Source organism: Macrobrachium rosenbergii, chromosome 30 (assembly GCF_040412425.1).
Source record: "Macrobrachium rosenbergii isolate ZJJX-2024 chromosome 30, ASM4041242v1, whole genome shotgun sequence".
Taxonomy (NCBI): domain Eukaryota; kingdom Metazoa; phylum Arthropoda; class Malacostraca; order Decapoda; family Palaemonidae; genus Macrobrachium; species Macrobrachium rosenbergii.
The window spans coordinates 10694486-10718937 of NC_089770.1; the positions used below are offsets into that span (position 1 = coordinate 10694486).

At 36.8% G+C, this 24452-nt stretch overlaps 1 protein-coding gene across 1 annotated transcript; it reads right to left on the reverse strand.

Annotated features, from left to right (window-relative positions):
• Positions 1–1952: 1952 nt before the first annotated feature.
• Positions 1953–23001, reverse strand: LOC136855018 (interaptin-like). The gene is given in 13 exon segments (XM_067131737.1): positions 1953–3452; positions 5036–5199; positions 7524–8774; positions 10435–12427; positions 14365–14621; positions 15169–15744; positions 15747–16901; positions 16903–17364; positions 17367–17873; positions 18683–18880; positions 19622–19790; positions 20063–20207; positions 22815–23001. Coding segments are annotated over 12 exon segments (7011 nt in total). The 5' UTR covers positions 20197–20207; positions 22815–23001; the 3' UTR covers positions 1953–3307.
• Positions 23002–24452: the final 1451 nt, after the last annotated feature.

Genomic DNA, 24452 nt, shown 5'->3' on the forward strand with positions numbered 1-24452 from the left:
TGGCATGATGTGTATGCAGTCCGGTACTACACTAGTCCACTCATCACTTGACGCTGTACCACTGCATAGTCTGACATAGGACAGACAGTGAGCGTTCCTAATCACTGCAATCGGGTGGGGCTATTGTGCGGCATAAATATGGAAGAGATGATTGCATTCACCTCTTTCACTTTCAAGTCAGTATGCACCACCTGGTACTACAATGGACCACTTGCTTGTTGCATTCAAGTAAGGCCAGCCTGGCTTGCTCTATTCCCTGGTGTTGCATGAGGGCAAAAGGGGACAATCAAATGCAACTGTCTCTTTTGCTTTGGTATCATGATTCTTTGTTCAGGTCTAGACTTGGGTTTATTGCTGTCACACAGTCCATTTGTTTGCCAGGTACCCAACTTGTGGAAGCTCCAGAGGGGGGGGTTCCTCTTCCTAACCTAGAGCCAACGCTCTTGCCAGGGGAGTTCCTACTTCTGTGGGCTGGCTGGAAGGTCTGGGGTGTAGTATCCCCTCTTCAGTCGGGGCCTCCACTAAGGCTCTGCTGACGATCCTGTATGCCTGCTGTTAAACATTTATAGGTTGTAGACCATCACCAACTGCTGACATCTCTCTTGACTGTCCTTCTTTTGTCAGGCACTACAGCACTTTCTCAGCCATTTTCTCCTGGAATGGGTTCTTCCCCTGATGACAAAGGAGGGAGAGCAGCAGTCATAGGAGTCACTGGGGAACAGGAGAAGGGCTCATTGTTGCTTCCCTAGATGATGTATTACCCTCCTCCTGTCTCCTCTTCTCATATGAGGCCCACTGTGACTCTTGCAATCCTTCACACTTGATGCACGTGTTGTCTCTTCCCCCTCACACGAGATACTAGACATGACGCTCACATTGTGAACAAAGGAAGCACAGTAAAGAACACAGTGGATGAGTTAGGCTGCTGTAGGTTACATAGGTACACGAGCCTGCCTAAGAGGATTTTGTTTATATCGTTAGTGACAGCTGAAGGGCACCTTGCCCAATAAACACCATTTTTGAGATCGTAGGTCTGTATTCCTGTTGGGACAAATAATGAATTGAATTCAACAGGTATTGTCTCGAGATGTCCAGGACTGCAAAATAAGAATGACAACAGGAATTTACAATGCCTAATAGGTATAGGAAGAACAAATGGAGAAGAGCACCATGCAGTGGTGTAAGGAAGGGCCTCAGCAGAATTAAAATAGAGAAACTGGGCTGTGACACAGTTACTATGGGATGGTAAGAAAAACAATAGCATCCGCATGGACAAAGCGGAAAGCTAATCTTCAGGTAAATGTCTAAGTAGTAAGAACAAATAACTATAATGTGTGTGTATAAGGAGAATGAAGTAGCGTGACAACATATAGTTAAAATATGTGGTTGGACTGTGGGGAAAATATTGCAACCAGGTTACATGGGTGTGTCAAGTGATTACAAAATAAGACAGATCTCACAAAGCCTCCGATGGCTAACACACATGATGAGAATTGGTCAGGAGCGAACAATCAGAATGTTAGATATAGAAAGTGCCACACAATTTACGAAAGTACTGAAATTCACAGAAAAAAGGACATGAAGAGCTAGACCATACAAGTATTTAAGTAATGCACAAAACTGACAAGTTGAGAGGACTTGTCTTGTGTAAAATCCTGTAAAGGGAACATCTCAATATAATAACTATGAAAACCTGTGATACACTGTATTACAGTATTAAAATTTAACACAGTCCTGTGTGAGGCAATGTCTGTAACTGATACAAACACATGATATGCAATTGCTAAACTAAAAATTTGCCTAAGACACAAAGTTTATGGCAAAATATGCAGAATAAATAGCAGTAAAATAAAATTTGTTAGACATGAAGATTTTCCAACCTTGGATGCTAAAAATTAACTTTGCATTTGCATGTATTCTTATTAATGTAATGACATTGAAAAAGTTCCAAGAAAATATTAATAAACTATATTTTCTTATCAATACATCACAGATTTCTATAAAAAAAATATTGCAAACTACAAAACTTGAGATAAATGCCTAACCTGTAACTGCTGGGAGACTTCTGTTTCATTTAAACAGTACCTTAATTTTGGTCATTGGCAGCCAAGGGGAAAAAAAAGCACCTCTAGTTATGCAACACCGGATAGAAATGGGAGGGCGAGTGCGGGGAAAACCTCCCTGCTTGGTAAAAAAGAACTAAGCATTAACATAAACTGCAACAAACTATGAATTAGGTGAGAGCAGCAATGGGTCACAATTAGGCCCACAAAGACAAGTGAGCAAATAGTTAAATATGCTATTTAAAGATTCTTCTTGTAAAACCACAAGATATTGCTTAGCATGCACACCTTACAACAACCAGTGCAGAAAACTTGCAACCACTATGCACAGCTGCTCATAAGCACCGTAATTTTCAAATCTTTGTTTCCCCACATAAGTGTTTCTATACATTACACATAACATTACAACTGTCTTGAAAGACTTGACTTAGCCAATGTGTTTACTTCAACAATCTTAATATACTAAAAATTCCACACATCTACAATTATTTGAAGACCTTTCATAAATCCTAGCCAGCTCACTAGTAACATAGCTTTCTGAAACAATAAAAAAAAAAAACTCATTACCTAGAAATGATGGTTTTGTGACAAAATCACTTTAATACTGTACGATTTCCAATTTCTGTGTTTACTTGTCCAATCTTTATTCTCGTTACTTATTACGTACTTAACTTTGGCATCAACAGTTGTTCATTGTAAAATTTCAGTCCACTTGCCCAGAATATACCTAACAGAAACACTACATACTGAAGAATAGGTAGTTGTAATACTGTACTTCTTTATATAATTTACTTAAGGCCACAGACAAACCACCCGCATCAAACATTCAGGTTGCCAAACCAGCGGTGAAATGAACTATGAATATATAGTATGGCCTAAACGAATTAATGTTCTTTTAAAAACATAAGTATTTAATATAATCTGACTCATTCATTCTACAAATGTACCACACATCTTGCAAAAATATAAACAAACTCCTTCAAGAATACTAAAAATATGCTGTAATATTAGTATGTCCAAAATCTTTAAAATACTTGCTGCTCCTTTTAAAAGTTATGTAATTTACAAAAACTGTAAAAATAGAGAAAAGCCACACTTAAAATTAAAATAAAAAACTAAAAATGGCAACTTCTTACAAAGAAAATACATACGCACCATACTTCTGCTAAACTATGCAGGTGGATATAGTATAACCACTACTCAAGACACAAAAAATGGCACAAATGCTGAAAGGCAAATGTTTATCACAGACAATATTTTTTGTTCAGTAAATCAACATACGCTTCACAAGATTTATCAAGGCTTGGTAATGCATCTTGCAGGGATTGGTGGGACGATTGCATTGGAGATATCCTTGCATGAGGTTTATCATCGGAAGTTGATAAATACCTGAGAACACAAGAAACATTCATTATTAGCGTACAATTGGCGAGTCATTTTCATAGCAAACTATAAAGGTACTTATACATTTGTACATAGTTTTCTACAGTGTTCTTATATACATCTAATTTACTCGTCACTCTCACCACAAATGCAACAGACAAGACATCAAATTCTTGACTACTCAATTTTCTAGTAATTTTGTGTTTCACACTGAAAACCATAAAGAAACTGTTCTCTGGGAAATGCACTAGACCTAGATGTGTGTTTGTCTGTAGATTTAGAAGGTCTTATGCCTGCCAGCTCTTGTAGCAGTGCTTAAAAGTCTTAGTAAAAAAAATGCGAACCTGTAGTCTGGGTAAACTATGCTAAAATATTACTCAAGAAAAAGAATATGCCAAAAATTTAAAAAATGGAATGACAGAATGGGTTTAGGACAAGAATGAGCTCTAACAATCCCTAGCTAATTAGTACGTTTTATAATAATTAACTCAGTCTTTTAAACAAATTAAAACTACCATTTACACTGAACATAAATCAGTCTGTTCACTCAAGGGCAAAAAAAGGGCAAACAAAGGTTAGCCAACTGTCTTGAAATTTCAGCCATACATAGCAAAAGAACCTATCCCCAATGTATGCCGTGGATCAGGAGTACTCTATAAGCAAGCTCCCTCATGATAAATAAATTTTATCAACTAGATTGACATTTAGGAACTTTTTCTCTCTTAAATATTGATGTCCCAACATAATGCAATGTCTCTTGCTTTTCAAACCACAAATTCTTTATTTCATAATTATGCGTGACACATTACACATGTATATTTATTGGTAAAATAGTCTTGTACTTAAAAGCCTTCTTCACTAATACACATAACTGTATCTATAAAATGAACAGAATACTGTACAGTATCACACAAGTAAAAATTCCATGTCAAAATAAAGTATTCAATGGCCCCCAGCAGAGCACAGAAATTTTTTACCCATTCTAACCTTGAATATACTACTCAGTACTTGCCTATATTTTCAACTTTTATATATGCTGCACCTTACTTCTTAATACAGTAGTCTAAAGCCACAACTAGTCTGATGGCCAGGTCCATCTATATGTGTGGCAGATTTGAAGGGTTCATCCCCTCTTTTGTAAGTCTTTGTATCAATTCTGTATTTTGATTTTACCAATTTTTAAGCCTTATTCCTTGATTTTAGGACAATTTTTCTTTAATAACCAGTTATGCCAATCACCTCTTTATCTGTGTGCTGATGTGTCTGGGTAAAGGTGCTTTGCTTTTCCTTGTCCCTGTACAAACTTTAAATACGTACACACTTTCCCTGTTCATTAGAAATGTTTACCACCCTCCCTCATCCACTTCTCTGTCCTAAACATTTTTGTCTTTCCTTTTGAACATACAGTAACTGATATATATATAATGTAATAAGAGCACATGGTAAAATATTTGTTATATACAAGGGTATCTTCTAAACTCCTTAAATCCATGTAACTAGTAACAGCAGCAACATAAAAAAAATACTTTTTAAGTCACAATAAATCTTCCAAAACCAAACAGACCAAGTAAAAGAAAAAAAAAACATACCTTGAATGATCAGTCTCAGCAACCTTGAGACACTTCTGAAGCATACGGTCCATGCTATCAGAGTGAGTGTAATGATAACTGTCAATATTACACGGAGCCTTTGAAGGATTCAATGACGTCGGTGGTGTCAGTCTTCCCAGAAGTGTTGAGGAGGCTAATGGCGACTGAAACACACCATCCATCAGTACAACATAATTTGCATCACAAAACATGTGGCCTTGTGAAAATAAACAAACACACTGCAAGGCTAAAACATTAACTGACAACCCCAACGAAATTACCAAAATACTATACACACAATGAAAAAATCAATCATGAGAAAATTCAAGAAATACTTAAACATCATTAAACCTCATTCTTCTATAAAGGGGAAAAGAAATGTATCAAAACAGCTGCTTTTTTTTTTTTTTTTACTAATGAAAAGAAACCATTCATGTTTTCTAACACTGGAAATGAAAATACAGTATATCCTTACACACATTAACACAACTCTAATTGTTATTATTATCAATAAATAGTTTAAATAGACCACTGAATCAATGTTCTCACCTCTTATAGGGTTGGCTCAAATATCTTACTTAAAAATGACAGCGCTTTAAAATTTAGTAACTGGATCAATTGGAATGTCAAAATCTTAATGTTCACTGTTAGCTGGAAATGGGACAATCCAAGAAAATATGTTTATTAGTATTTTCCTGCATTCTCTGCATTATGGGACTGGGTGATTTGGGTTATTCACCAAATACTTAAGAGCCATAAAAGCTTGACCCTTTGAAGATAGGATATGAATGTGGCATTCATTGTATAACTGGTCAAGGTCAATTTTATTGCCTTCCCACCAGAAATTCTCCACAGCAATAAAATCAATTTAGCCTTGGAAATATCCTGAGGCATAAAATTTGAAATGTGTGACCACAGCCCAGTTTGACTGATTTTGCAACAAAGCACACATCAATGAAATTTGAACACACCAATGTCTGCAGACAAAAATGTCAGAGAAACTTCCCTAGTGCTTTCAAAATTTAACAAGAAGATGCAACCCAGAGACTTTACATGCATGGGTGGTGGTAAATATCAGCAACCACTTCAACATGGTTGTGAAAAATTTCAAAATATGCATCTACCTTTGATAAAAACCTCAAATTGTGGCTGGCACTGCTCTCTTAAAATACACTGGTATATCCTGAGATGACTATACCCAATGAGACAAAGAATTAAATTTGTTAATCTAACGCTGATCTTGTGAAAGTAAACTGTGTCTACACGTCTACCTTGCCAAAAGCTACAACTGACACACAAGATTCCTGCAGTATAGAGGGTGATGCATCCCAGCAAACCTTTCAAGGTTCAAAAAAAGGTCATTCAAGGCTGAAAAGGAAACTGAGAGTAAAAAGGTTTTAAAGGTATAACAGGAGCAAAATTTCACAGTTGCACTATGAAACAATTGTTAGGAGGGGGTGGGAAGTATGATGGAAGAAAGAGAATATAAACGGAGGTACAGTAAAAGGAACAAAAGGGGTTGCAGCTAAGGGCCGAAAGGGTGAAGCAAAGAACCTAAAGTAATGCCTACAGTGGACCACATAAGGTGTCCTGACAGAACTACACCCTTATGGGGAGCTTTTAGTTTTAACTGTGTTGGATTTTCCATTCCTACACCAGAAATTCACCATCTGCTTCTATGTTCAGAGGAGTCTGTCAATACATGTCAGTGTTACCTCAATGTCTGTTATTGCCTGTGTCAACCCATCCACTGGTAACCAGGTCTGTCCATCCCAGTCTGATTGCCAAAAAGTCTGCACATGTTAATCTGTCCTCCCACACACTGATTCATAGGTTTGACTTCACTGTCTGGTAGAATTTCTTTACAGCACCTCAAAAGTAAGTATGGACTCTGTTAGCTGACATCCTCCTTTAACTTTCCTTCTGTCTTCGATAATTTGGATCACCCCTAACACCTCAAATTCCTTCCCTGCCTCTCAGCATCATAGCTATATCACTCTTGGTTCTTATAAAAAGGAAGATTTAGTGAGTGAATTGTACTGAGGTTACAAAATGGGGAAAGATAGTTTCTACTTGTTAAATATTTGTTGGGACTGAAACCACCAGACAATTTCAGAATCCTTATGTCAAAAAACTTTTAGTGATAAGCTAAAACCTTGGCAAACCATCCATGAAGATGGGTACCTGACACTAGAGTAGCTTCTGCTTCAAGGATATCTACAAGTACAAACTGGAACCGAAACAGTATCTTCTGGCAGAACAGAGCCAAGTTGTACATACGAGAATGTAGAAGAAACCAAGGAACTCCTAAAACAACTGGATGAACCAATCTAACTTTCATTGTTCAACAGACTTTGTCTAGGATTGTCTTTTCTTGGGACATAAACTCAAGTACATAGCATGAATTCAATAAAAAATGCCTTAATAGGCAAGTATTCATAAACATAACAGAAATTTAAAGTTTACAGTACTGTACACTGTAACTTACCTGAAGATGAGCATTTATTTCCCTTAGATTTATTGATAACGAATCTTCACGCTTTTTTGTGTATGATGACTTCTGAGGTATAGCCTGCTGCTGGTAAAGATTCATCAGTCGATCATGCCGAGCCTTCCACGAGGTCTTTTCCTCTTCATGGATACTTAACAAAGCCTTCAGTCTCAGCACCTCTTCAGATAATCTACTGATTTCACCTTTTAAGCCTTGCTCTTGAGATTCTTTAGCCTTAGCCTGAGATTCCTGCAGATGACTTTGCTCCTTCAGGAGGTGATTCAGTTCTGATATTTTTGTACTCAATTCCAGTTGATACTTTTGTTCCAATTCTCTTTTCAAGTGATCCAATCTGGTCTTGGGAATGTAATCATCCGAAATCCTGCAAGGCAAAACCCGCAACTGACTTCCATTTTTTTGCATTTCTTCACAGGCAACTTTCTCCTGCTTAATCATTTCGAAGGACAGCTTTTCTTCCTTCAAAAGCATTATGTCTTGTTTTAACTGTAATTTTTCTTTATTAATAGATTCTACTTTCTTTCTCAACGTATCCATTGCCAGTTCACTCGACTTTAATGTTTCCTCCAGTTCCTTATTGTTATCTTCTAAATCCTGCAAAGCTGCCTGCTCCGCAGTAGCTTCTGAAAGTGCCTTCTGCAATCTTTCTACTGTTGTCTTTGCCTTCTTCAGTTGTTTTTCCAAGTCATCTCTACTACTTTCCTCCAAAGCTAGCTGAGCCTCATTTTCCTTCAGCTGCAATTCCAAGTGCTGTAATTTGGCACATTTCTCATTATAAAGTGTTTCCATTTTCTTCTTTGCTACTTCAAGCTCTTGTATTTCTTTCTGCTTGGCCAATATAATATCTTCATCCTTATCCCTCCCTGATGGAGGGGTGCGTTGCACTTGCAGTCGTTCATGATTCAGCTGTATCATCAAATCCTGAACTCTAGTTTCCGCTGCTTCTCTAGCTTCTCGAAGACTCTGCAATTCATTCTCGTACAAATGCTTCTGGTGCTGTTCGGAATTCAACCGTGAGGTGAGTTTGTTGCTTTCCGTGGACAACTGAAAGTTTTCCTGCTGTAATTTTATCAAGTCTTCGTTGTATGACGCAGCTTTCAATTTTTCCCTCTTGAGTTCTTCTTCCGCCTCTCTTAAGTTATGCTCAAACTGGTGTAATTTCTTCACAAGACTCTCAGACTTTTGCTGCAATTCTTCTTCTTTCCTTTGTGAGTGCTCTAAGTTTGATACCTGAAATACAAAAAGTGATGATATTTAATAATTTGTGTGTCAACTCCATCATATCTTAGGATTTACAGAAAGTTTGATACCTGAAATACAACAAGTGATATCTAATTATCCAAGTGTCAACTTAATCAAATCTTACCATTTATAGATTATTAAAACAACTGAAAATAAACACTATGGACATAGTCCCCTAATGTATATAAAATGTACCTATAAAATGGTTAACAGCTGTTTTGTACCATTAGTCCTTGCATGTGAGATAATGGAAATTTGTTTCAGTAATGGTTTAAAACCCTCTCGGTGGCATCCTATCTTCTATGATTAAAACAAACACAGACAGATCATGAATCTGGAGGCTTATCTAGATATAAAACACCACAGACTTTGTCACAGGCCCTGTAGCTTTGCTTAATTTTCTTTCTACCTCTCATAGTGAAAGTATCTTGTGTCTTTCTGAATACAAAAATTAAATGGATTACAGCAGTTTTACCTCTGTAACTGTTGCCTTCTGTTTTGGACATGAGAGAAAAAACAAAATGTTTAAAAAAAAATTACAGAAGGGGATTACACTACAAATAATGTCTTATCAATTTGCATGCGTTCTAGTTAGCCATGAATTAAGTTCTCTCCACTCTTCTCTCTTGTGCACTTTCCTCCTGAATTTCTCTCACGTCTAGGTCTTCGTCTATGTCCTTTCTTCATGAAGTCCTTTAATCTTGCAATCTTAAAAGTCAGCAAGCATGAACACTCTGAATCCCCAATGCTATGAGCAAAAATCTGATTCAATACCTCTGGGATAAATGACTGAACAAGAAATAAACAAGAAAAGCATTTAAGTGTTGTTTTAATCCAATGCTATCAAATGGCAAAGAATAAATGTATTATCAAAATACCTAAGAAGAAAAGGGGTAACAGGTCAACCAAGTGAAATCCTACCTTAGTTGGAAATGCAAATATTTGCAAAGCCTGCGACTAGCTATAAAACGCTGTACTAAGTAGAATAGAATAGAACAGAATATAGAATTAAGGCCAAAGGCTTAGCGCTGGGACCTTTGAGGTCATTCAGCGCTAAAATGGAAATTGACAGTAAACAGGTTTGAAAGGTGTAACAGGAGGAAAACCTTGCAGTTGCACAATGAATCAATTGTTAGAAGAGGGTGGAAAGTAAGGTGGAAGAAAGAGAATATAAATGGAAATACAGTAAAAGGAATGAAAGAGGTTACAGCTAGAAGTTGAAGGACGCTGCAAAAAACCTTAATCAATACCTACAGTGCAACACAGGAGGTGCACTGATGGCACTACCTCCCTACAGAGGTTGTACCAAGAGTTTATGTGGCTGAATAAATAGATATTTACAATAAAATATCACTAGCCACCTTTTATCAATACGATGTTCCATAAATCTCTTACAAAAATTTATAACATCCTCTGGGGCTTAACATAGCATTTTTGGATACAGCATCCCATTAGTATATATCAAATATAACTTCATTGTAGGAAAGAGCTGGAAAATGCAGTTTGTTTTTTTCAAAACAAAATCTAATAATAAAAAATAGTTTCAAAAGTATTATAGCATACTACCTAAATAACACCTAGCGAGTTATTTTTCATTATTTCTTACATGACTAGATATCAACAGACATGTTATGGAATAGAAAATTACCTGGTCCCTCAATTTTTTCTGCAATGACTCTTGTGAACCACGAAGACCTGAGATTTCCTCTTCTTTTTCACACAGTCTTTCCTTTAGATGACGAATTTCCGTTTTGTCCTCGGACCCATGTGCCTTCATAGCGGTGTTATGTACTTCACTCTGCAGTGATTCCAGAAGTCGAATTATACTCTGGTATTGGAATGTTAATGAGGATACCACTTGTTCACTGCCTGCTCTCAAAGATGTAACTAATGCCTCATCTAAAACACCACCAGCAGGCGGGAGGCTCTGCAAAGCTTCCAAAGATGACTGTATGTGCAAGAGATTGTTTTGAATTCCAGCCACCTGACTTGCCATTTCATTAATTTGTTTGCTGGTACAAGACATCTTATCTTCAGTATGACTGAAATCCTGGGATAGCTCATTAAGCCTTTGTGCTAGAGACTGCTGAACCTTGCGTAGATGTTCTTGAATTATGTGGAAATTTTCCTCAATAACTTCACTGATGTTCGTTGTGGACTCTGAAGCTTTTGCTCTGAAAACATTTAAAAGCTGCTTATTATTCTCCCTTAATTTTTCAAGGCACAAGTCCAGAGCATCTTCATCCACTCTACCTGCTGAAGCAACTGTCTGTACACTAAGCTGAAGTGCCGATAACTTCTTATGAATGCCATCATTAATTCTACAGAGCTCACTTTCAAGGGAAGACACATCTTGGGAGGCATGGCTCTTCTCAATAGATACCATTAACGACTTTTCGACCAAGTTAAGCCTATTAATAATATCTTTCATATTATCTTCTGTAAAACTCCTATCTTCAGAATGAATTAAATTCTGGATGGATTTTCGAATGTTGGCTAAATCGGACATCAGCTGATTAAACTTGTCACATATTTCATTACTGGCATTCAAATTTTCTCTCTGAAAATCTTCAAGAGTCTTCATAATTCGTTCATTAGATTGTCCAGCATCTTTCAAAATATTTTCCAACTGAAATGCAACCTTTCCTTCACTGCTATCCTGGGTCTGCTTCATTTCTCCTACTGCTTGCCTCAGATCTTGAAATTTTGAATCAAGACCATTGTTTGCTTGCATCACAACCTCTTGAATATTACTATTATCATTCAGTGCAGTCTTGTTGCAAAATTCTGTCACAGTCTCAACCTGTCTCTGGAGAATTTCACTCACATCATGTGATAATTCCTTGAACTTCAGTTCAGTTTCCTGTGTTTGCTCAGCAGACTTTTGCTGCAACAATTTTTCCATATTACTTTTCAAATCATTAATCTGATTGGCAACTGATTTATCCATTTTCTCTTGCAACAAGTTCTGATTACCCTCCATTGCTTCAAAAACAAGTGATTTGAAATCCTGAAAGAAATTTTGCAAAACAGGTTCAAGAGTTGATACCACTTCAGTGGCATTTAAATTTTGACATTCTGTACCATTTGCCAGAGGCACACCAGTAGGAAAATCCGTACTCTCTGTTTGAACCAAAGCAACCTTTCCTGAATATGAGGTCTGACTGGTTGATTCACTAAAAGATTTTTTTAGAGTAACTTCACAATTATCGTTTGTCATTTCCGTTTGCGAATGATGCGACTGTGCGTTATTGTCAGTTTGGCAAGTTTTCATTTCTTTCTCGGGCACACACTGCACTCCAGTACTAGAAATATCATGAGAAGACTGAAATGTCTGCGTCTCCATACACACAAAGGTGGACTGATTAGCCATACTCTCAATTTCTGCATCAGTTTGCAATGAAATATCAGCAGTTTCACAAGCAATGTGATCTCTTAGCCTGAGACACTCTGAACATAGCTTTTCTTTAACAACCTCTGAATCATTATCCTTTTCACCACACGTCATGTGGTCTGCAGCAACCTTCCCTGAATCCTCATCCATTGTTTGAACAGAAACTTCAACACTACTTGAAAGTTTGTTGCTATCTTGGGTGTTTACATATACATCCTCGGTCTGGCAACTCTTCATTGACACATACCTGGAAAGAGAAAAACAATATTGTACAAAGTAACTGTTACAATAATAAATACTGGACAACAAATTACATAATACTGGAATCAAAATATTTTATAAACAGCATACATACAAACCTACTTTGTTTATACCAACTCATTAATTATGAGTAACCTTATTTTGTGCTAATGTTCTCCAGCTGCACCAATCTGACAGATCTTGATATTTATAAGACATGCTATTCATGTCCAGACTACACGCCAGCATTCTTCCAATGGCTTCACTCTGAGCAGAAGTATGTTTCCTTGTTCACTAAGGATCGCAGTTTTGCAATGTGATGATAATTTTCATTCAGCCCTTCATTTCAATCTCATCCTAATATGTACATTCTGAAGTGTTTTTTGTAGTGATACTTGCATATGACCTAACAATATTGAGTTTTTTGTCTTCTGGGCTGTGGCTTCTCACCTCAATTACTGCTAAGTGCTTTTCTTGTACTGTTGGTAAGTTTCCTAACTTTTGATAATTTTTGCAAAATTATATGATTGCATGCATCACATAAAGTTGAAATAGCCTTACTTGTCTGAAAGAAGTGTCAATACCATTTCATAAACAAAGACATCTCAGCTGATGGTCATGCCTGCTGTTGGCAGTGAATAGGCTATTACACTTATGGTAACTATAGTAACTATAACACTTCATTCAGCAATCTCCAAGCATTATAATCTTAGGTAGCAGCAGCAAGATCCTCTACTAATGCACTTTCAAGATCCTAAACTAACGATTCATTATAATCTTAGTTGATCCTCAACATGATTCCTGTTGGTAACATGCACCCTTAACTTTACAAGATCTAAGGCCAATTACTCTAGGCTGATGCTAGTGCTTCTTGCACATCAGGAATAGGACAAACTGCCTGCTTCCTGAAGGAGGTATTGTCTGGCTAGATCATAACTCATCCAACTACCAGACTTGTATAGGTTACTCAAATGAATTACTATGCTACTTTTCTTTCCCCTGTTATATACAGTACTAAACAAACCTAGGCTATAAAGCACATGTATGGACTTTATCTAGAAAGGAAAAAATTGAAGAGTTAGGCACAAATGTCAGAGCTTGCACCTTAACTTCTGCTTCACATCACAGCCTACAGATCAACAATGTTTTTGAAGCAGTGAGTAAGGGAGCTCACTCTAGTGACAGGTACAAACCTTTGTTGCAGACTCAAGGTTTCCTTCATATAAAGACAATTCTCTGTTGCTAACACAGCATCAGTCTACCCAAAACATCTTCAGTAAAATAAAATATCTGTATAAAGTATGGATGCATACAACTTCAATTATTATGTGTCTCGTAACACAGTAATGGTAAAAAGTCCTTTATGATCATGAAGGGGAAACTGAAAGTGAAATATTTAACTTATAACGTACTTGTAGCCTTCACGGTATCTACAAAAGGAAAACTGAAAAATACATCAACAGCTGAGTAGCCTATATCCTTCTATCTGCCATACACTGAAAGCTCTTATCAATCTCAATAACCAAAAGAGATACAATGACTATTAAGAGAACCTAAAAATGATGTTAATCTGATTACAACAGCATGCAATCTACTATGTATCTAAAACACACACCTAAATATAATCCTCTCTAATACAATATCTTATAAAAAATAAAAAAAAATATATATATACATAATAAATGCTGGGAGAGCAAACATTTCTCCAGCCTCCTCAACATATTTAATGCTACAACTCTACTGCCATTCATTAATGAACATGAAAGCAAGAACACAGTGAAACAAGGTGAGAACTGGATTCTACCTCAAATGCATTTGCACTGATACAATCAAAATAATGATTATTAAACAACTTTACAATTCATATAAAGAATCCCTCTGTATGATATAAATTAAATGTAATTCATGGTGAAATTTCCTTTGTAAAACAAAATTACCACTTACTTAGTCTGTGAAGAGACATCTTCCAATCTACTCTGCAAGCTTTGGTTGACACGTTCTTTAGTTTGCAGCTGCACCATTAGAGATTCTACTAGCTGCTCTTGTCGAAGCGCATTTGTACACAAGGTGCCACATTGTTCCTCAAGTTCCTCACAACGTAACTGAAATTCCTCAAGGCTCTGATCTTTAAGACGGGATGAATCTTGCTCACGCTGGCCTAAGTATTCCAGCTGCTTGATGCGGGCAGTCAAACTGGAAACCTGATAAAAAACCGAATTAGTTAACGCTCTCTAAATCTGAAGATTTTGAACCTTTAAAAATACTGCCACTTTAAACATAACCCAAAAGCACCATAAAATCAACTGACATCAGAATCATGATTTATGTTAATTTCTGCTTACAAAATTCTATTTTAAAATTAACTAAAAATCTTTGTTAAAAAGATTTTCAACATATAAAAATAAATAAATTTTGGTAATGAGAATTAAAGAAAACCAGTTATTTGCACTAACTCTTGAAATCACCCTCTGTTATTCATTTAAAAAAAAATAATTAAAAAAATATAGTGTTCTATGCCCTATACAGAAAATACAGTATTCTAATATCTAATACCAAAAAACCTTTGACCACCAAAGCATTAAATAAGAAAGACTGAAACGGTGCATATCCTTCTGTTACAGTACCTAATATAATTCTTAGTCAGTTCATTAATCACAATTCTATACTTACTGAATTGTGACAGCAAGAAGTTTTATATCTTACAATAAAAAGAAATATATAAAAAGTAATTTCATTACAGTATCTTACTTCTTGCTCCATACGTTGTACATCCTGCTCTAACTGATCATTCTGCAAATGTGTTTGTTTTTCCTGTTTCTGTAACTGGGAATATCTGGTTTCCATGGCAGTCCTTCGACCATACTCCTTTTCTAGCTTCAGCCGTAACTCTCGAACCAAATCCTGAAGCTGGCTGACATCAGCTGCATCAGGCAGTGATGATAATGGAGTCAACAGGGAATCCTTTAAACCAGAGTTGATATGCGTACTCTCTTCAGTCTCTGTGGAAGCCGCTGAAATGACATCATCAGTTTCCTCCATAAAACGTGGGGTTGTGAGCAGATCTTGAGACATGGAGTCTTCATCACTGAAAACAATGCTGCCGAACCCACTGGTGCGACCCGTACCAGTTCTGGACCCTCTTCTGCTGGGAGATGTGCTTGTTGCAGAATGGTTCTTTATCTTATCAGAATTACTCTTCCCACCTGAGCTCTTGTATTCTTCCTTCTCCTTTTTACTTCCCACTTTTTCCTTTGGAATAATCTGCTGCTTAACTTCATCTACTAAAGGTTCCTCCTTTGTTAAAGATGACTTTTTAATGAATTTGTTACCAGCATCTCTTGGGATTTCTGTGAGCCTGGTGATGTTGACGCTCTGCTCAAATTTGAGCCTACAGCATTTATAGAGTCTGCCTCTTTAATGGCAGCATCATTAACATCTTGTCCTACATAACTGTTGTTATCTAAAAGATTTTCATTTTCTATTATTTTCTCTTGATCCAGTTCAATGTCAGTATCTAAATTTTTTTCTTCAGAAATTTGTTCCTTCCTTACCAAATCACCAGACAAAGGACGTGATTCTTTTCCTACAGATTTAGAATGCTCTTCAGAGTTCTCTACACTACTCTCTGAACCAGAATGTTTAGGGCTTATACTTGGATTAGCCTCCCACAACTCCTCCACCTCTTGCATAGTGCCTTCCCTTCCTAGTGTTCCAACAACTGTTGACAAAGTGCTTGTCCCAGACCTCACATGACCATCTGGAAATACACACAACTTACCCCCACTACCATCTGATGCATTGCTCACTGTCTTATCTGCTTTCAATTTGGTCTTTCCATTCCCTTCCTTCTTGTTTGAAGAAAGTATGTCGTCTTTACTGGGAGATTTCAAACAGTCTTTACTGGGAGATTTCAAACAGTCTTTACTGGGAGATTTCAAACACGAGTCTTGAGGAGCTGTAGATTTCACAGTATCAGCTTCATCTTCATCCTCTTTGCTGCTAATATCTCCAGTTGTCAGGACATGACTTTCATTATTTTTCCTATTTGGTGTTGAAGTTTTCCTACCCAAATGACCACGAAAAGATACTTCATCCTCTGTATCACTATCATCAATACTAGATTTCATCCCTGCAGGCTTGAATTTCTTTGGAGATTTTCTTGGTGAGGATTTCCTGTGAGAATAAGGCTTCCTTTTTATATCTTCATCAGAAGATGATAAAGGATCTTCAGGAGTGGCGGTGACTTTCCTACCTGCACTACTTCGTGCTGATGATCTTGATGATTGTAGCGGAGTAATAATGTGTGAACCGTCTTGATCATTTGATCCTACAGGCAAGGCACTTTCATCACAAGTGGCACCAACAAAAGCTGAGGAGCTTCTTCGGCTTTCCCTTGCTGGTTTTGCAGAATCTCCAATAGGAAGTACTGCGTAATCATCATCAAAAGATACCTCTTCAGATGAATGAAAATCCATGTCATCCTAAACCTAACTCGGCCACAAGGTCTTCCTTTTCAATCCGAGATCGAGGGGCAGCACTTGCAATTATATCAATAGGTCTCTCTTCTTCCTTCATTTCTGTAATAGCAGAAGTATCTTTAGGGAACAAAGGCAACGGCTTTAACTGAGGCTCTTCATCCGATGATGACTTCCATGAATCGTCTGTTTTTGGTTCTTCATCTCCTCCTCCAGGGTCCTTGTTATCTTTGTCCCCATCATCTTTTTCATCCATGCATGCAGACGCCAAACTTGATGAACTAGCATATAACCTTGGAGGCTTAGGTGGCCCAACTGTGCCTACGGCCGAGTCAGAGACACTGGCAGCAGCATTATCAGCAGACTCATCCGATGAAGGGAGAAACTTTGTCAAGTTGATCTTGGGTTTTTCCTTTATAGAATTCACTTCACTTGTATCACTCCAAGAATCAGCAGCTCCATCATCATCGCTTGCTCTTGCTTTTTATTTGGTGCAGGAGTATCTTCTTCCTCCTGACTATTACCTTCATCACTCACATTCAATAAATCATTTGAAAATAGCCCTGAACTTTCCCCTTTCTTCATAAGGTTGGATAATCGATGGTGCAACTGATTGTGATTAGTGAACCGAGCATAATCAGCAGCTGACCATTTGCTTGCATCAAAGCGGGATACATCTGCTTCATGCTCTAGAAGTGTTTCTACTAGGGGAGCACTACCCACTTTGGCAGCCATCATAAGAGGTGTGACACCTTCTTTATCTACGACATTAACACTGGAACCATGTCTGAGAAGAGTTTCTACTATCTCCTGCTGATTTTCAGCGCATGCCAAATGGAGGGGAGTTCGCCCCAGCGAATTTACAGCATCGCAGTCACCTCCACAATCTAGTAAGAGTGTTAGGAGATCAACTGCACCTGTTTTTGCTGCTAAGTGACAACTGCTATTTCCCTGATTATCAGTAACTTGCACATCAACCTGCAAAAATGAAAATTATTGTAAATGAATATCTTGCCATAATGTGAATGTTGTCAAAAGTTTTTTCTTATACCGCAACCTTGTTCATAGTAAGGATTGAAAGAAAATATTTTGTTCTAATTATTATTATAATTATTATTATTATTATTATTATTTCAGTAGATGAAACCTATTCACATGGAACAAGCATGCCACTACACTATGAAGGATCTTAGATTAGGTGTTGTATGACAGTGAAGTATTTGAATAAAGTGTCCATCAAATGTAACTATATAGCTGACTCATATTAACATATGTTGCCATGTTTATTACATTACCATATTATGTACCTTAAACTTTTAATAGACAATGTTTTTATTTCTTTTTAGATAATAGGAACAAATCATTTTGGTTTCATACTTTTCTATCTTACTGATTAGAAGCCATACAAGCATGCACTGTGATGAAAGGGCAATGACTGAGCCATTTTGGCAATACTGTACATGTAACCACCATTGCCACTGTTCTTACATTCATTTTCCTTATTATAACTAGAAAAAGTAAATATTACAGACTCTTTTACTAACTGTAAGCCAGGTTCCTCTTTTAATTCAAGGTATACACAGCTTTTTCCCCTGCCATTATTTTCAGAAATACTGGAATCCCGCATCATTAATGTTTTTCTCAGAAGAAAGCATAATTTCCTTTCAGAGAGAACAGTGAAAACTGAGCACTTATAAATATTCCTCTCTTCCATGGTAACAAAATAAACCTGTGCATATGATATCCTACAGTAAAGACAGCTTAAGCACTCCACAGGTTACACTTACCCTTCGCTGTACAAGCATTTGAACTATGGGCAACTGGGATCTTTCAACGGCACGAAGAAATGGAGTCATACCGTTATTGTCCTTCGTTTCAACATTCCCCTTGCTACCCAACAAGAACAGAAGGGCATCTCCTCTACCCTGGGCTGCCGCATGGTGCAGTGCTGTCTTTCCTTCTCCATCTTGTGAATCAACAGGAACCTGAAAAGGAGGAAGAGGATATAGGTTTGGATGAGATTCATGCCATTCTAGAAAAAGATGAAATCTTAACATTAGTGTACGGTACTTCTTAATATTCATCAGCTTTGTCCAAAAATGCTCACACTGCTTCTATGTGGTTAAGTTATTATCATAACTAATGAGTTCGATAAATGAATTTTAAAGACAAGCAACAGAGTTCATCAACCAAGTGGCTACTCTCAATATATTTCAAGTCAGCAAGCATGCCTCCTACAGTACTAAAGGCTGCCACTGCTAAAATTCTCTGAGGCCTATACGTTCTTAATCATAAACGTTTTTACATATGTATACTCAACATCGTCTTTATTATAGGCTTTGCAACTTCTGGATATCTATGAATTTTTAATTTATATTTTTTTAGCTAATCATTGTTTTTCATATTTTCTGTAGCTGCTTTGTCTAACAGGGAAGCTCAGAGTGGGTCTTGAAGGAATTTCATGTACTGTATGCATCACTACATTTTAAAATAAAAATAGTTAAAACACAATTCTCCACTTAGCAGACTAAACATAGATTTACAAAACTAGCCAACAATTTGGGTTATGTCAGAAACATAATATTGGTACTGCACAATTACTGACAGTTCATTAATTCAGTACATGTATATCTAAACAAGTAAGGCCTACCATGGTTAAATATACATCTTTGGAAGCTTTGAGCTGGAAAATGAGTTTTTATTACAAAACTTTCCAAAACACAAACCTTTCTGATGAACTTCTTAAGCTTGGTGACATCGCCAATGAAGGCCCACTTGTGAAGTTTTGTAAAATTCTTATCTTGTTTACTATATGGATCAATCTCTGCAGAGACTGTGCTGTTGAATGAGTCCAGTGACTGAGATTCATAGCTGACATAAGAACCCCGGTGATCACTGTCAATACGAAATGTTTAATGGAAAATGATGCACAATAAATTGGACTGATGTAATGATTATAAATTAACATTTAAACATGAATGAGCTGCACTTTGAGAAATAATAGGAGTGATAAGCTACTATTTAAAAACAGCTCTTCAAACTTGTATTCAGTTAACAACCATTTTCTACTTTTACCTACAAATATAAAATTAAGCATTTCTAATACTGAATTCTTACTGAATATATTTATATACATTAAAGTGATAACAGACAATTTATAACCTCACCCAAGGCCGTGGACAGATCCTGATATGCTTTTACGTGAAGTGCTCAATGGTACTGGAAGATCTGTCGGGGGCTGGTCATCTCGGCCACTATTTAAATTTGCAACAGATCCAAAGACTCGCTTAAGTTTCTTCATTGTTTTTTTGGCTAAAGGAAACAAGCATAATTAGAAATAGTTCACAATGCTCTCATCATTATACTGTAATTATGACAGTGGAAATGTACCAATCAAACTACAAGTGGGATTGTATGGGTACGTGGGGTTGAGAGTACTGTACAACAGCAATGGTAAGATAAGCCTAAGTAGAAAACATAAAAAGCAATTGAATAACACATGAATTCATCATAACCTAACCTAAAGCATACCTGTCTGGGAAAAACCCTATTAACTTTCTATAAAGTGTACCATGGGTGATACAACAGTGGCCAGGTGTATTTATCGGCTGTGACATAACAGCAATTATGCAATGACTTGCCTGGGGACTTGAAAAGAGTAATCTTAAAGAGAAAACTACAATAAACTCCAGCTGTTTTTCAAAGGTTTTACAAGACTGTCGCATTAGCTTGGTTAATATTTATAAAAAACGGTTTTGGTATATATAAGAAAATCTTAGAACTATAAAAACTGCTAAACACAATATTTAACATGTTCCTAAATACAGGTTTCAAAATTGCCAATACCCTAACTTGGCCGACATATATAGATGGTCACCTAGCCTTGAAGCTTACAGCTAGGTCCATGGCCTCAACACTTAAATGACACCAAGTTTTCTTTCATCAATTCAGTTTACTGATTTCTATACAAGGTATATTAAGTCAATTACTTGCCAAAACTGAATTAAATAGCACATATGGTTGTGTGACAATGATTATGGCACTTTACTTAGTGAGAAGTTTAGGGGCACTTTACTAATAAGACAAATATTTACCAGTACATTTGTGAATGACTCTTCATGTTTTCTAAGTTCCTATTTGGTCTTTTGTACCTCTTCTTTTGTCTTTATAAAGCTGTATTGGAAATATGGTGAAGTAAATTTTAGTTATTGTCTTTTACACAAATTTTACAATATCATGACTTAATAATAGTTTCATCACTTTTCTAGCCCGTATCCAGTAATGAGTGGAAACAAAACAAAATGTCTTCAACAGCCCTTCAATATCCTTAAAATCAAATTACAATTAGTTTACACATTCTTATAAATGTTTAATGATATGCATTTAGTGCTAAACAAATATTGTAACCTACAATGGATGTGAAACCACTGAAGTTTTGCAAATATAAGAGTGCTGAGAAATTTGAATTAAAGTATACCCACATTTTCTATTATGCACATTACATGAAAGTGCAAAGCAAGTGACAAGTGAGCCACCCTTTACGATCCTCACTTTGTTATCAATAGCATCTAGAGAACTGTAGCTAAAGTTTTAACTTTCAAAATACATAACCTTTCCTTAAAAAATTCAAGGCAAGAACTTGTACAGACACCACCCTACTTATTAAGATTCAACTCACAAAACGTTCAGGGATAAAAAACAAACGGGATCGCAAACTAAAACTGTGTTCAGAGCACTCCCCTTTGACACCCGTAGAAGTTCAAATTTTGTTTTGCGCGGCCTGTTCTGTTCTGTATGCAGTGTATTGTGTTTAAGGATGAAAACGTCAGTACTGTAATGATTTTATATCATATTGTACTTAAACAGGCATGAAGAGTACAGCAAACAAACAGCCTCCAGACTGTAACCGTTTGGTAGGTAGGGTGGTGTCTGTATGGATGAGTTGGGGTCCATGGGTCCCATCTCCGTTAAATTTGAATTCGACTATCTAGTATGAACAATTCCACACTTTTTGCAGAGGTAAAGGTGATGGAGTCTGTGCCTTATAATTACTAAGTCACATATTCCTCAGTGGTAAAACTCCCCAAACCAAGCAAGGTTAGGTTGGGATGCACTCATGCATGTAACACATGTAACACGTCACACTTTTTGAGAACAGTTCTCTGCTTCCCCTGGCTCCACCAAAATAAATACCTGACTGGCTTGAACCTGGCATTTATGTTTAAGTTAAATTTAGGCTATCACCATGGGCTAATTACTGATACTGCATTTCAAGGTCTCTTTTTTTTTATTTTTTCATACAGCTAAAGACTACCAACGCGCCCCTCTGGTTCCGTAATTGCCAGTTTAAGTGCAAAATAGGCACCGTGTTTAGTACCAGTCCCTTGGGGACAAATGTAAAAACATGTATAAAAGTGTAAATATCATAAACATAAAGACACAAATGTAAACAGACATAAACAAAAGGCAGTAAATATTCTGGCTGCGACTGAGGGGAATAAATTGTAACTGCAGAGAAAGCTGTGTCTGCAGTCATACCATAGTATTTTCCACCTGCTCTTCTTTTTTGAGGCATGGGCCTAAGGCTTACCTTATCCCTGCTGTTTGCACAATTTACTCACTTTTAGTTTTTCCTGACCCAAACCCTCAGTCTAGCCTACCAACAAAAACACCTCAGTCTACCACTGCACTGCCAAAATAGTTAATAGCTGCCTAGGGCTGCATTATAATGCAAAAACAAAAAAAAAACAAAAGCCTAGGCCTACTCACAATCACAAAATACGAGAAAGGCCTTAAAATAAAGCTTTACACACATATTTCACGAGGAATTAATATACCATAGCTTATAATTACTTTAAAAATTAATGCTTTTGATCAAATTATGCCTACGTTAACTACACTGGTCTAGCCAATATTTACCAGTTCAGCCTAGGCCTATAAGCTCAAGCCGAGCCTACTTCCACGTAGAAACTCTCCTGACACCTCGAAAACGAAAGATGTGGCGGCGAACATAATTAAAAGTCATCTTAAACATGTCAAAGTCTCAACAACGGTAACCACAAAACATAAACAGAACAACAATTTGATGGACAACTGAAGCTTCTTCTTCTTCTTCTTGTGGACACTTCGTCTCGTCACATAGTGTCAAAACATTCGTTTTTCGCTAAAATATTATAATGCAACATTTCTGGGAAAAATGTTGTTTGCCGCAAGAGAGAGATGATATAATTAACTTTAATTGCTATAATCTGAATTGGGCTGGTTTTTAAGACTCGATTTTAAACTGGGAAAGGACTCCGATTCCAAGGATAATCGAATCCATTGTATAGTTCAGATTTTGGTAAGTTCTTAAGTTGTCATTGTATTAAAAGGCTGTGACAAAATCAATGCATTTCAACCTGATAACCTTTCCAGATAATGTAAAAATCAAATTTTACATCACTCTGGACCTTTACAATGAACAGTGGTAGTCACACTGGCACATTTTTTGAGTTCAAAGTTCTTCATTGGTGGGGTGGGTAGAGCTCTCGGCTAGCACGCTGTTGGTCCAGTGTTCGACTCTCTGACCGCCCAATGAAGAATTAGAGGAATTTATTTCTGGTGATAGAAATTCATTTCTCGTCATAATGTGGTTCGGATTCCACAATAAGCTGTATGTCCTGTTGCTAGGTAACCAGCTGGTTCTTAGCCACGTAAAATAAGGCTAATCCTTCGGGACAGCCCTAGGAGAGCTGTTAATCAGCTCAGTGGTCTGATTAAACTAAGATATACTTTTCTGAGTTCAAGTAGTGTCAACAAAAGATATTTTATAATATTCTAGAAACAATCATTTAACTATGCCCGTAACATATAGGCTACAGTCTTTAAAATCAAAACCTACAGTGGCTTTTACAGTTGTCCTATAAACATAACGTTCAGAGAGATAAAGTTGTTTTCGAAATGGAAGGTAATGAGTATTTTACTTGGTTAAAATCACATTAACTATTCCCTATAAAATGGAAGATACATATTTAAGCAAGACCCTCTTTGACTCGAGTGATTGCGTGAACGCACAATTTTTTTTCGGCCCCTTAAGGTGAATGAATTATGAAATTTAGGATATAAAACCAAGCACTAATGACTTTCAGCTGTTTACTGCTTAACACAGAAACGAAGGCAGAAAACAAAATAAAGAGATCCAGAAAATAAATAAGATGAAGTACAGTAATCTATTAGGACACTTGAAAAAGCCCTACACATGCACTAAAAATAGTGACAGGATAAAAAGTGGTTCTAAGGGCCAAGTAGATACTACAAACACCCTTTATTAATGCCTACAGTGCACCACATGAGGTGCACTGACGGCATAAAAGAGGGCTGAGGACATTCAAGAAAAACATTATATGAACGTTGACACATCATGGATTCGACAATTAATATACTAGTGTAGATCCATCTAATGTTACTGAATTTGTGTGACAAATAAATGTTCAAGTCCTACTGTCGGTTGCCTTCAACCAGTTAAGTAACCAAGACAAAATATGCCCTTTTAGAATTTGTACCATTAGGTAGTATCAA